The sequence below is a fragment of the Notolabrus celidotus genome, chromosome 1 (genome assembly GCF_009762535.1).
Source record: "Notolabrus celidotus isolate fNotCel1 chromosome 1, fNotCel1.pri, whole genome shotgun sequence".
In the NCBI taxonomy this organism is placed as follows: domain Eukaryota; kingdom Metazoa; phylum Chordata; class Actinopteri; order Labriformes; family Labridae; genus Notolabrus; species Notolabrus celidotus.
In genome coordinates, this window is record NC_048272.1 from 27,339,901 (window position 1) to 27,354,856 (window position 14,956).

The 14,956-nt window shown below is 39.7% G+C and overlaps 1 protein-coding gene across 6 annotated transcripts; it reads left to right on the forward strand.

Annotated features, from left to right (window-relative positions):
• Positions 1-697: 697 nt before the first annotated feature.
• Positions 698-14,936, forward strand: LOC117817256 (6-phosphofructo-2-kinase/fructose-2,6-bisphosphatase 4-like). 6 transcript variants are annotated; one of them, XM_034689879.1, is made up of 15 exons: positions 699-825; positions 6,926-7,042; positions 7,419-7,515; positions 7,601-7,667; positions 7,760-7,834; positions 7,930-7,986; positions 8,074-8,195; positions 8,463-8,670; positions 8,764-8,910; positions 8,996-9,100; positions 10,020-10,149; positions 10,702-10,764; positions 10,887-10,951; positions 12,411-12,506; positions 14,080-14,936. In XM_034689879.1, the coding sequence occupies exons 1-14, from the start codon at positions 771-773 to the stop codon at positions 12,468-12,470; spliced, it is 1,368 nt and encodes a 455-aa protein (XP_034545770.1). In that variant the 5' UTR covers positions 699-770; the 3' UTR covers positions 12,471-12,506; positions 14,080-14,936. The 6 variants fall into 6 exon arrangements, with proteins under 6 accessions (XP_034545778.1, XP_034545770.1, XP_034545761.1 ...); XM_034689854.1 differs by lacking the exon at positions 699-825 and adding an exon at positions 5,584-5,873; XM_034689887.1 differs by lacking the exon at positions 12,411-12,506 and having other exon boundaries at positions 698-825.
• Positions 14,937-14,956: the final 20 nt, after the last annotated feature.

A 14,956-nucleotide genomic window follows, 5' to 3' on the forward strand; every position in this document is an offset into this window, starting at 1 on the left:
CACAATTATGCAATCAGTTTGTATTATGAAGCACTTAATTCAGATAATTTTTCGAGACTATTATAAGTGTACTAAGAAAGAGACTTTTCTTCTTATTTATGTAAGAATCAACAAAGCTACTTAGTTGTTGTAAGACCAAACAAGGAGAAGACAAACTTGGAGAGAATGCCTCTATAAACACGGAGGACAAACAAGTTAAACAGGTGCACTGCTCCAGGACATCTCTTTCTGTTTTATTCATGTATTCATCTTAGGTAAACATTGCAATTTCCATATGAGAACATGTGTTGTAACTTGCATGATCTTAAGGTGCCTTGATATGTGCTATTTTCAAATTTGTATTTACTAAAATACAGAACACCCCATAATAAAGTAAGCTGTGTACGTTTTTTTAAGTTGATTGGTGTAACTTGCAGAACTGTCTTAGGCAAGCCTGCATTAACTGCGTCACTACCTGCTGTAATGAATCCGAAATTAAACTATTACATTCACTGGAAACAGTTCAACTTGAGCCCTGCCAGCTGATGGGGGCATCTTCATGGTAACTATAAGGGTGGGGTGGAGGAGGGTGCATGGGGCAGGTAGGCTGTACCTTCCTTCAATCCAGTTTTGGGTTAGCCTTACGGCACACACACTCAAACACACACACACACACATATATATACAGAGTGGGTGTGTGTGTGTGTACAGTGAGCATCAGTGTGAACAGGCTGCTGTAGAACGCACGTACACACCACCAGGCTGCCTCACGCTCCATCAAACGGACGCCCATGATGAGAGGCTGCTCCAGCCGACCCAAGCTCGCACAGAACCAGGACAGAGAGGGTAAGACTGCTCCCTTTAGTGGCTAAAAAGACTGCAGGTTAGGTTTTTACATTTTACATTTTAGAGAGAGAGAGTCGGGCACGGAGAGGCAGTTCGAGCAGCTCTCCAAGACGTAAACAAGAGTCGATGTGCTGCCTGTCGCTGTCACCGAGACCTTTCCCCTACATTACAACTACAGGCGAGGATCTTTCTTTTATATAGTTCCCAGCCTCTGTTACAGCAGCAGTCGCTATTACACAGAGGATGAAGGGACAGGCGGATATTTTGCGGGACGCAGGAATTTATAACCCAGATATTCGTACAGATGATCTTCATGGTTCCTGTAGTATTATATTTTTCATTTTTTACACACAGATAATGATGGAAAGGCTGCTGCAGATGTAGATGGGTCTCGTTTTCTGGTTGTGTACTTGGTTGTTGTTGCTAATATGGGCTGCTGCGACGCAGTGTGTATAATTTAAGTCTTATACACACACTGCATGTTTATTTATGAGCTGAAGCGGGCTGTTAGCTCGTGTTTACGTCGGAGTGTAATGTGTATACTGTACTTGGCAATGACTTGTTCACTGTAATACAGGCTAAAGGCTGCTAGTAGCAATCAGAGTCTGGCAGATATACTGAGAGGAGGAGGAGCACTGATCTGTTTCCTGTTCATGTCCCTGTGTACTACAGTGTTCAAGAAACCTCATTTAACCTCACTGGAAACGATCACACACACTCCATACAGTTCTACAATGAATGGCTGCCTGCTGCAGCCTGCTTAAGCATATGGATTAGATATGCCTCTTTAAATAACCCACCAAACATTAGGCTGCCCTGCTAACTTTTACATTATGTGACACAGCTTGTGTTAGTTTTCAAAACTATGAATCTCATTGTGTTTGTATTACCCAGCTGGAAAAGCTGAAATTACAACCTAGCATGAGAGAGTGTGCCATTTCTGTGTACTTGATGAACCTGACATGTATTATATTTGGCAGCAGTCAGGGAATTTCCGAAAAAGAGAGGAGCTATTTAATTAAAATCTTCATCACACCATATATAGGTCACAGGCCTGTTAATCCACTGAACATACAGCTTCATATGAGCACCAGATATAATTCCATAAGGAATATAAAAACAGATGAACAGAGGGGCCTTTTATTCAGAATATAATAGTGTGTATGGTAGCCACAGCTGTTCAGTGTAATACAATCTGACGCCCTGGAAGATGTCATTGTACAGCTTGTACTTAGAGTTGTGTTGTTGAGACTATGCCAGTGTTAAGAGTGATTTGAAAATTTCATAATCTTATTTAGGGGGCAAATTTTAGTAAAGGAAGGTTCAATGAAGTATAACAACAAATCCTTAAGCTCTGCCCACAAGTAGATGTAATTTCAGGCTTTTGTGAAGCGAGGGTTGCACAGGACTGCAATAGGCAGTATGAACATTAGAGATGGACAGAATATTGAGGACACATTTTTACAATTCTTTTGACTTAAATCTAAAAATGTAAGCATTAAAATTAGTTGTGGTTTATGTGGTAAGGAAGTTGAGTTGGATGACATTACAGGTGTTTCTTAGCCAAAGTCAACACACACACATAAAGGGGAGAGTAGGCTGCCATCTCATGGACAATGTCTGCATACAAAAATGTTGTTGGTATTATTCTTGATGGAATTATTAGAAATGGGAAAAAAGAAAAAGAATGTTAACTGATATCTTGCCTTTAACCAAGAGACAATGTAAATGGAAATATTATCACTGTATGGCTCTTTTACTGGAGATATTTTGACTTGTCATATCATGGAATTCAGCCATCCTTTACATTATCATACCTGTGCTTTACTGCTCTGACATTTTTTTTTCCATAGGTTTATGATTTGTATTATACACACAGTAATTTGTCTTAGTTCTGACCATTTCTTCCCCAAAGAAAAGTTACCAGTATTCCTTTTACAGGCAGAAATGACATTTTCCATATTTAGGAACAGCCCATATTTTTCAGTGCTCTAAGGGGAAAAAATGCAATTAATAATAAAAATAGGGAATTTCTTAGGATAAGAATAGCCTTCACATTCTGAAGTCACTCTCATATTGATGATTTGATCCGAACTGCACAGCTTTTGTCTGAATCCAGTTTTGACAAAAGTACTAAAATTTTGCAGGTTCACATTACTTTTTTTTAAGCATAGTCGTGTGAAAAAGTCAAACTTTACCAAGGGGCAAGTCTTCAGCGACCACTAAAACAAATCTCTGTGCTTTGATAAGGCCAGACATAATACATTTTTCTCCAGTGATATTGAACACAATGTGTGAATGTACAAACTACACAAATGTTTTGAGGAAATCAAGCTGATAAGACCTGTGCCCAGGTCAAAGATAGGCCAAGGTATGATGGGCTATGTGAGGTCCCTAACCTTAGTGCATCTCTTAGAAGGATTTCATTTTGTAGCTTAGTTGTTGTTAAAAAATGTCTCTTTATTTCATAGTACTTTCTAGATGCCACATTACAAAATGTTGTTGGCTGAATTTTAAAAGGCCATCTTGACCCCAGCTGACTCCTGGTTTTATGGTTTCCATTAAAAATACAGGCTAGTTGTACAATTAGAGTTCTTTGATGTCCATACATTGGTGAGCATGGTAATATCTGACACCCCTTTCAACTCTCTAAGCAGTTCTGATCAATGTTTTTATATTAGCAATGAAATAAACACCTGTGTTGTGTCACCATAACTTTAAAAGTTGATTAAGGACATTCGTCTGAGTCTGTTATGTAGCTGCCAAACTGAGTAGCACTTGTTGCAAGTGTAACTAGTGTCATCAATGACCGTTTCTTGCAGCCACATTTACAGTTTCTGACCTTTTATACAGTCTATGTTTCTGACCCATGCTGTAAAATGTTTTAACTATTCTAATTAATGATAAGGCTTACATGAGTCACATTGTTTACTGTTTGAAGCATCTTGCAACATTTTGACAAATATATTGATATTACCAAGCTTTTTTTTTTTGCTGTAAAGATCTTTAATCAAATGTGACACATACATTTTTAAAGCAATGCATAATTGCATTTCCACACATTGCTACATTGTTTCCATGTGGATGGGTTGCACCAAAAAATGATTCATTTTCAGCAGGTGTAATCATGTTTTCAATAATGTTTCAGCACACAAAAAGAAACCTTAGAATTGAAAAGGGTTATATTGATTAGCATTGTTACACACTACTTTACTCCCTCCTCTTAATCTAGATTAAATGGTATTGATAGAAATGTTGAACTCTACTTTTAAATTGTATCAGGTGTTTACTTTCAAGTTGCACTTTAAGAGGTATGGCGATCTTTGAATTATTTAAATGAACGTTTTCAAGTTCCCCTGAAGTTAAAGGACGGAAACTATTGTTTTTTTGTTATGATGCTGAATTTCTCTCAAGATTAAGATTGCCCTGAATTTACAAAAGATGAAACACTTTCACAAAGTTGGAGAAAAATTTACTTTTTGGAAAACAAATTTACATTTAAGAAACCAAAATTACAAAAATAAAACACTTTTACCATTTCTGAACCAAACTTACATTCATTTTTAACCGAAAGGGAATGTACCAAACACTGGAAGTAATCCGGGAGTGATCGAGTGAGGGGTCATTTAGTTTGTTTGGATGGAGAGAAACCAAACAGAGCGACGTTTGGTACTGCTACTGTGTTTGGTACCGGATCACTTCTGGTATTTGGTAAATTCCCTTTATGTTAAAAATGAAAGTAAATTTGTTTCAGGAATGGGAAAAGTGTTCTGTCGTTTGTAAAATTGTTTCACCGCTTGTAGATGTGTTTTTTTGACTTTGTAAATTTGTTTTCTTAAATGTAAACATTTTTTGGCCTTGGTAAAAGTGTTTTGCTGATGTAATTTTGTTTTATAAAATGTAAAAATGTTTCCAATATGTAAATTTGTCTCCAACTTTGTAAAGTGTTTCATTTTTTGTAAATTTGTTTTGTCCTTCAGGGCCACCGTAGAAGATTACGGAAGACGATTAGGGCCACTAAAAAAAACAAAAAAAAAAAACCCTCAAATTTTTTTTTTTATTATTATTATTCTGAGAAAAAAAGTCAGAATTCTGAGAATAAAGTCAGAATTCTGAGATTAAAGTCAGAATTCTGAGAATAAAGTCAGAATTCTGAGATTAAAGTCAGAATTCTGAGAATAAAGTCAGAATTCTGAGAATAAAGTCAGAATTCTGAGAATAAAGTCAGAATTCGGAGATTAAAGTCAGAATTCGGAGATTAAAGTCAGAATTCTGACTTCTGAGAATAAAGTCAGAATTCTGAGAATAAAGTCAGAATTCTGAGAATAAAGTCAGAATTCTGAGAATAAAGTCAGAATTCTGGGATTAAAGTCAGAATTCTGAGAATAAAGTCAGAATTTTGAGAATAAAGTCAGAATTTTGAGATAATAAAAAAAAAAATTGGACTTTAATTTTTTTTTTTTTTTCAGTGGCCTTAATCCTCTTCCGTACAAGATAGACCAACCAGTTCAAATAAAAAGATTGGACAGATAAAATTACACTGACAGAATTGCAGGCAGTTCAATCATTAAAATTGAATTAGCTACCAAGTTTGGATAAAAGGTAAAGGGATAAGAGTGACGAAGTAATTGATACTGTGCATAGTGTGCTGGGAAGCAAACTATCAATTACATTTCACTGAGCAGCACGGTTTACGTTCATTACTGTAGAGTAGAAAACACGTTGCGCCCGTATTGCAGTCATTACGATCGCCTGTTACAGTGTGGCCAGTTAGAACCACGTGACGGCAGTAGAGAGAAAGACCGGGGTGCAGACTCAAAGCGGTCTCCATCCCCGCAGAGCAGAGCGGATGAAACACCGGTCACCTTCAGAGCAGCATCCCGGGAAAAGGCCCCGTGTTCCCGCCGCGGCTGCCTCCAGTACACCGCAAGACGGAATGGAGGACAAAACACCAACAAACCCGCGGGAACTCACCCAAAATCCGCTCAAGAAGATCTGGATGCCCTGTAAAAATGGCCTTCCTGAAAAACACATTTCGCAAAGAAAGGGTGCGTATCATGACAACGTGGCCACAGCTGTTAGCATCTTTATGTACAGCTCTTTCCCTCGTGGTTTCATGTGTAACACCGAATATTTGCCATCTCTTACTTGCGTGGTTTGTTGCTCACGTTTGCGTGCTCGCAGCCAGAGTCTGTGTAGAAACTTGAATAATGAAGGCTAATCCGTCCCCTGCGTTTATTTCTCAATCAGCTTTCATGTCCCTGCTAACGTGACCACGGTTATGAGCGCCTGGATCACAGTTCAGATGTCTCGCTGTGCTGCAGCCATCTGGTTCACTGTGTTATATAAGGACTGGTTGAATGCTCGCGTAGATGAAGGCATCTCGCATCGAGGAGAAAGGACTGATACTGGGGATGTTTATATCATTGTCACCGAGTGCCAAGTCAAGCACCAGCTGTTGGTAAACACGAATTGTGTCTCTGCAGTCACGTGAGTGATTTGCTCTGTGGATTAGCTTTTTGCATTTCATCTGCGCTCACATTGGTCACTTCTGTGTGCGGGCAATGCCTCTTCACTGTGGGCTGCCTGACTGAGAAAGGGTTTCTGATCCATTAGACCAAATAAAAGCAATACAAATCACCAGGTTGTGGTGATAAACAGCAAAAGTCTGCCTCCCTTTTAGACATTTTAACATGGACTAGCCTTAGAGTGAATGAGCACCCAAAACCAAGTGTGCCCTCTCACTCTGTCATGAGTGTTGAAACTAAGTCTTAGTGAAGTGTTTCACAATCCCTCAGTGGACATCTCAGTGCCACTCCGACCTTTGCTCTGGTTGAACACACTGTCAAGTTGGTGTGGCTTTGTCTTATCGCCTATATCCCTAGGTTACACACTAAGTCGTAAAATCTTCATATCATTATTCTTTTATGCAGTATAAAAGATAGTATGTGGTTAGGGTTTTCAAGTGACGGAGCTACTTCAGTTTAAAAGAAACTTAAGAAGAAAACCTTAAGACCTTCAAAACTTCTCCTTCATTTTCGATGTGCCGTGAGCGTGATGAGCTCATGACTGATGCACTTTCTCCTCTTCTACATTGCAGTATGTATGACCAACTGTCCTACCCTGATTGTGACTGTGGGCCTTCCTGCCAGGGGGAAGACCTACATCTCCAAGAAACTGACCCGTTACCTGAACTGGATTGGCGTGCCCACCAGAGGTACGACTTCTCTGAAATGTCTGGTAAACAAAGAAAAGCTGTAGCAGTTTAACTCGAATTATGATACCTGAAACATTGCCCATGACAATAATTCATCACAATATATGATAAACTGAAGAATACAGAATAAAAGGTAAAGTGTGGGATTCATTTCATTACCACCACTGAGAGGAGTTATGAAGTAATGACACGATGAGTCAAACTTTATGGGAAATCTTTTTAGATCAGCATATTATTTAAAATATCAATACCTGGAACCAGTGATACGATATTGTCTCACACAAGTCACAACAATATATTGCCACATTGATCCTTTGTCCCTATCTCTTATGTCTTGTGATGATCTTAAGTGTCCTCGCCTCCATCTCACCCACAGAGTTTAATGTCGGGCAGTACAGGAGAGAGTTCGTGAAGATATACAAGTCCTTCGAATTCTTCCGTCCAGACAACGAGGAGGGTTTAAGGATCAGAAGGTAAGAGCGACATCTGGCCTTCAACTGCTTCAATAATTTATGTTACCCCAGCCTTGCTGCATCTAAGTCTGTATTATGTTTCCAGACAGTGTGCATCAGCAGCGTTGAATGATGTGCGGCAGTATCTCACAGAGGAAGGAGGCCAGGTTGCGGTAGGTGAAATGTGTTTGTTTTGATGTTTGAGGAAGGTCATACTGGGTGCACTTTGCTAAAAAAGTTAATCCATTTGTTCTTTGCTAAACAGGTTTTTGACGCAACAAACACCACACGAGAAAGAAGGGAAACCATCATCGAGTTTGCAGAGCAGAATGGCTTCAAGGTAACTTGTTGGGTCCTTAATCGAGCAGGGGCGCCTTATTGCATGAACAGATCTTTACACTAAGCTTGATTCTGTCCTCCTCGTTCTTCCCGTAGGTGTTCTTTGTGGAGTCTGTGTGTGAAGACCCGGATGTCATACAGGAGAACATAGTGGTAAGTGTCTGGAGTTCATCTCATTTGTTTTGTCATGAGAGGCTTTTATCCCTGTAGTTCTCACTCCTCTGTGGTGTCTCTGTTCAGCAAGTAAAGCTGAGCAGCCCTGATTACACAAACTGCAACACTGAGGAGGCGGTGGAAGACTTCATGAAGAGGATCAAGTGTTATGAAAACTCCTATGAGACGCTGGATGAAGTCTTGGACAGGTGAGATGCAGCTTAGAGAGAGGGTGTTAGTGAAAATGTGCTCCCTGTGAAAACACTGCAGACATTAACAGCTTAGCAAATTAACTTGAACAAGCACGCTGGTATTTTAATGAGAAGGATCTGACAGAATGAGTGTTTCCCGTCATTTCTAAGCCCTAATGAAGCGTGACTGTTCCTTACACAAGTCGTCAAATCTGTACACTGGTTTTGTCTCTGTGACAAACGATGTTGACTACAAGCATTCACATGTCTGTGTTCTCTCTCTAGGGATCTCTCCTATATCAAAATCATGGACGTGGGTCAGCGTTACTCAGTCAACAGGGTGTTGGACCACATCCAGAGCCGGATTGTCTACTACCTCATGAACATTCACATCACACCACGATCCATCTACCTGTGTCGCCATGGTGAGAGCGAGCTCAACGTCAAGGGGAGGATTGGAGGAGACTCCGGCCTCACACCAAGAGGCAAAGAGGTAGAACAAACTTTCTCATTCACAGATGCCTTTACTGTGTTTTTGTTTTATTGCAAAATTTAATAAAAGAGCATTTTTTTTTCTTCCTTATAGTTTGCCAAGAAACTGAGCCACTTCATCCAGTCACAGGGCATCAGCGAACTGAAGGTGTGGACCAGTCAGATGAAGAGAACCATCCAGACTGCCGAGGCCCTCAACGTGCCCTATGAACAGTGGAAGGTCCTGAACGAGATTGATGCAGTGAGTACACATTTGACTGCTCGGCACAGCTGTTTGATGAAGTGTGGTGTTACTAAAGTTTAATCTTTGTGTGATGTCATTTTAGGGTGATTGTGAGGAGTTGATGTATGAGGAGATCCAGGACCACTATCCTCTGGAGTTTGCTCTGAGGGACCAGGACAAATATCGTTATCGATATCCAAAAGGAGAGGTCAGTCGGTTTAGTTATGTAAATGTTAAAGCGTTTTCCTTTTAAGCATTGCAGCAGCATACTTGTGTAAGAGTGTGGTTGTTTGAGTTTTGGGATTCTTCAATTTAGAGTTGGTCTCCCTTTGTGAATACACACACACACAAACACACACACACACACACACACACACACACACACACACACACACACACACACACACACACACACACACACACACACACACACACACACACACACACACATCCAGAAATACCCACAGACACAATTAAACTTTATCCAGATGGCCACAGGCCAATAAATCTCTGCTAATGAGTTTCAACTTGGACATGCAGCTTTCAAGACAGAGTTGGCCAAACATCAGATCCCAGTGAGCAGAGATTTTACAATAGTGTGTGTGTGTGTGTGTGTGCCAAGATGTTGTTTCATGTTGTTTACTGCATGTCTGAATGCCCTCTGGTGTGTTCTCACCTTAAGTCCATCCCATTAGCTCTCCATTTATCTAACAGGAAGATGGATGTGAGCATTAACTGGCAGCACGGGCAGGCGGTTTTGTGTTGAAGCTAATGTCTGCCAAGGCGGCCTGAATTGATTTTTTTCAGCTGCCAACATGTTAATGTGTTTACCTGAGATTGATTGTTCACCAAAACGTGTAAAGACAAACAGATGAATGGATCTTTTTATTAACAGACTCGTGGCTCCTGCTTCAGTTTATTCTCACTTTAGATGTTAACAAGCTCTTCTTCAGTGATGATCTCAGATTATCTGCATGTCGAAAAATGGATTTAGCTGGTCTGATCTTTATTTTCTATTTTTCATATATCATCTACCATCTATGGTGAAGATGTGTTCTTTTGATTAGTCCTGACACTAGTCTGTTTCCCATGGTCTCATTTGCCTCTTTGTCCCTTGTCTGACTCAGTCCTATGAGGATCTGGTGCAGCGGTTGGAGCCCGTCATCATGGAGCTGGAGCGGCAGGAGAACGTGCTGGTTATCTGTCATCAGGCTGTCATGCGCTGCCTGTTGGCATATTTTTTGGACAAGACAGCAGGCAAGTCCCAAAACTAAACCTCATGTTTATATTACACAATTTAGCTGCTATACTCATCGATACACAAAGAAACCCTGACGCTGTGGAACTGACTTCTAAAGATCTTGTTCAACAGAACTGAGAAATGTAGGCAGTCACTAAAGTCACCAAGTAGAGGAAGTAAGCTAAGGGAATAGTGTCCTCACAAAATGGGGTTTTAGTGTTCTACAAATGATCTGGTCAGAAAAAATATAGTGCACACTCAGTGTCATAAATGAATGGTAGCTAACTTTAATGAGGTATTGGATACAACTATTTGCATCCTGTGACAGGTTCAATGACATATTTTTATGCTGAACAAATTAAGAAATGTGTTTCACTTCTGACCTGATTTGAACAAAGCTTCACATGCTATGTTAGCTGATGCAGGACCCAGAACAAGAGCAGCTCTTGTGCTAACTAAGATTAACACTTGACGAACAAAACAGGTTGAAGTCTCTGGAAATCACAGCACCTTGTTTCCCGAAGAAGTTTCATAAACTTTTGTTGTGTTTTATGTTCACTTTCACACAGAGGAGCTACCGTATCTTAAGTGCCCGCTCCACACCGTGCTGAAGCTAACGCCAGTGGCCTACGGTAGGTCTGGTCTTCTGTGAGCATACAATGCATTGAATTAACGATACTCCTCTGAATATTAATGTTGAACACGTATCTGCCAACCTCACCTCTGAACACCGAACTTGTGTTTGCATGCTCAGGCTGTAAAGTGGAGTCCATCTGCTTAAATGTGGAGGCTGTCAACACACACCGGGAAAGACCAGAGGTGGGTATTACATCACGCAGAAACACACACCAACTGATGGGCTTTTGCATGATAAGGTAGTTCACGCACAGAATTGTGTGCTAGCCTGTGATGATGAGCATCCAATCTGCCAACAGTTTATCTTGATGGGCATTTTTCATAATCAGTGTAGTGAACCGGGGGAAGGATTATGTGTGGATTGTACAAAATCAGGGCACCACACTTATCCTGGCTAACCTTAACATCCTTCAGATTAATATACCTCTGAGTAAATTATGATCCTTTTCTATTCATAGGACTTGATGATGGTAGTCCAACAGTTAGAACTGAACAGGCAACGATGGTTCTCGGTCAAACAGTTATCACTATGCTAATATTGGCTTTGCCAGCAAGTATTATGACAGTGACTGTCATATTGGAGTAATGCCATCCAATGTAAAGTTCAGAAAAGTGGTACTTGCAGTGCTGAGCAACTATTTACATTTACTTATTTTTGCTAATAATTTTTGGTATCCTACATTTAGAAAATAAGAAGCTATTATGAATTTTGCTAGGATGCTTTGCTTTGACTTTGTAATGAATGTGGTGCACCCATTTTTCTGAACCTGCAGCTCTTGACCTTCTTTTAAAGCCTGCGGGAACATGCGTAAGCCCTTTTCATAGTGCGAGTCTGCAATGGCGATGTAATGAAGCTCCGCCCTCACCCCATCTTCGTACTTTAATAGTGATCCTGCAACAGCGTCATATTGGTGTAAACCTGCAGCAGTTGCTCCTCGTACACACACACACACACTTATTACCTGTACACTCACACACAGTGCTTCCTGCCCCGCCAGCACACAGTGATCTGGTCTCACCTCTATAACGCTTGTGTTACTACCTCTGATGCCGGGGCAGTGGTTGATCCAATCATCATGCCTCTGAGACATTCATATTAAATGGAAGACGTCACAGGGGTAAATGTCACGCCTTAAACTGGCAAAATAAAAAGGGCTTCAGATTCATTCAGCCAGCAGAAGGTCAGCTTTTTAATAATAACTAATGTATGTTTTAATGCACGGAGGGGAAAAAAGTTAGAATTCTGTAACTTCTGGTTGACACTTGATTTTACTGTCCTGCTCTTTTCCGCTAAAACCTTATGTTTTATGGTCTACCTGAATCCATGTGCATGTTACATCCCTCTCACACAGGCTTTGAAAATGTTACAAATAACCTGGATCATGACATTAGAGATAATTTAGGAGCCCCAGATCCAGACTGGTTTATTACCAATAAATACTCAAGGTGGGATCCAGAGTTTTCCTTTCATTGTATCTGATGTTTTATTTTTAAAAGCACAAAAAGGTTGCAACCTGAACCACATAAAACAAAATAAACTCCTAATTTGGATCCTTCTTCCCAAGTTACCCGGTGTGTTTGCAGTAGATTTTCATACTGTTTGATTCCCTCCCCCTCTTTGTGTTTTTCTCCTATCAAACAGAACGTAGAAGTGTCGCGGATGTCAGAGGAAGCTTTGCTTACAGTGCCAGCTCACCAATGAAGCAGAGTCCCTCACCCCATCCTCCATTACCCTTCTGTACGCACACTGTTCCACTGTCACAAACTCAGTCTGTCTTTTCCATTGATCACTCCTCCCTTTGAATCACTCTTGTTTTTTTGTTTTTTTTAAAGATTATTTTAAGAAGTGATGATGGTGATAATTGACTGGAATCCAGTTTATTGTTTTGTTTATTAATAGTCCTTTGACACAGGCCTTGTGTCGTACACATACTCCTATTTGTGGAGACTGCCTTGAAAGCAGATAGATTTTTTTAACTGATGCTATTATCCCAACTGTGAAGCAGTCAGACTGCAACACCTTTTGTTGAAGCATTCATTAAATGTAGTTTATTTTCTCAGAGAACTTGTCTGTTGAACTGATTTAGAAAATTGAACCAGTGTTTTATCAGTTTATATTTATGTGGTAGCAGTCAGGACACTAATCTCAATTTTGCAGTAATGCACAACAGAAAACAAAGATTGTGCTCATTTTATATTTTGCACATAAAAATCAACTGTTTACTCCATCATTAGATCTATAATTGTACAGTCTGTCCCTGGTTTAAAGATGTTAAACTCTGTCTACTGATTCTTGAAGAAAGTGAAATAGTGACATGGTTTGTTTTAATGTTTTATGTTCATCAATGTGAAGGCTCCTACAGTATATTTATGACGAACCAGAATCAAGAGAAGGATATTTATGTTTCATGTTTCTTAATAAACACTCAACCAATTCATGTATCCTTCAAAAATCTTTTCGTGTTTCTTTTTAGTAAGTTTGACATGAACGCTGTTTGATTCTGAAATATTTGAACTCAGATCTTAGGGTGTGTGCTTTTACTTTGAAGGAGAAATCTGGGAAGAGAAAACCTAAGATAAAGTTTGTTTAGCCTGCTGAGCTGTACATTTCTTACTCATGTTACATGTAAATCAAAAGAGGCAGATCAGATGCTGTGTTCAGTGCACTTCCTACTCATGCTGCTGCACAAACTGGAGACTGGAGAGATTTCCCCATTCATTCATATGCAAAGAGTCCGCTGGGATGCACAAGAAAGTGCTGCCATTCATCAGCCTGAACAAAACTCTTACTGTGTGTCTAACACACATTTCCCTCTGGCTACAATAAGAGATACAACAAAATGTATGCCTGTTATTCATAGCTTAGAATACTTAGTATTTCTTCAGTCATTTATAAAAACAGATTATAACAATCCAACAATAGTTGACTAAGAATTTAGCTCATGGTGTGATGAAAATAAAAGTCACAGAAACACTGTTATTTTTATTGCATTATTTGCTAACTGCAGCATCTGTCAGCTGAAGGTCTGCATTTTAGATCAGTGTTAAAAATGAAGTGGCATTCAGCACAGTATCAGGATGTCAAAAAATCTGTGACCAAAAGGCATCTTCATCATCCCAAAATATTAAGTTTTCTAAGTATGCCAATAGCTGAAAACCACGACATCAGTTGAACACAGCACAACTGTAAAAACAACCCTTAACTTTCCTGTGATTATGATGTTTGGTTGAGTTGTTTTCAATTTTTGGATGTGCTAGTACACATGCAGTATTTTGACATCCCCCTAACAATCATATTTTTCTTTTTGCAGAATGTTACCATCCATCGTACCACTGAGGATGCCCTGCAGACCGTCCCTCCTCATCTCTGACAGCCTGCTGCAGCTGGACCTTCTCTCTCACTCCTTTGGATGGACTCATCAGGGTGAAGGTCCTCCTCCTCCTTCACCACTCCTGCCACACTCTTCACCTTGTGTTCTTCATTTTCAAGAAATTTGAAGGAAACCGACCTGAACACTTGTTCTGTTAGGACCTTGTAAGGGTTTCATGACGCTACAATCTGTTGTTCTCCACACTACAGGTTCACTTTATTTATCAATCAGACTGTTGTCTTGCACTGAGGGGATTCCAACACCTGATTATTTGTTTCTATATTCACTGTGGTGTGTTCATCTGTGCAACACTAAACCTGGCAGCACTAAAGCTTCCTGTAATATTTTGAAGTATTGAACATGTAGTGTCAACAAATTATCATGTGACTCGTGTGTGACATGGTGTTGTATTGTGCAATCATTGTTTAATGTGAAAGTGTCTTCAGTGATAGTGTGCAATATGAAGTTTATATCTACTTGAAAATAATAATATGAAGCTTACTATTAAGATAATGAGGTTGAATGAAGTGACGAACAAGCTCTCATTAAATTATTTTCTAAGGTGGAGGGAAAAGTCACCTATGTTTTTTTTTGTAATATCAAGGTAAAATGAAATGCGGTTGATTCCACACACCGAGGTTTGGTGAAATTAAAACACGTCCTTGTCACTTTTCATAAAAAGAACATATCGGAGCGCACACGGGATTGGAATCTTCAACATGCAATGTTAGCTCAAAGCTTCTATGTATGTATATCCAACTCAACTATAATAAAGATGTGTTATTTTTATAAACCAACGAGTCTTTTTTTTCCGTTG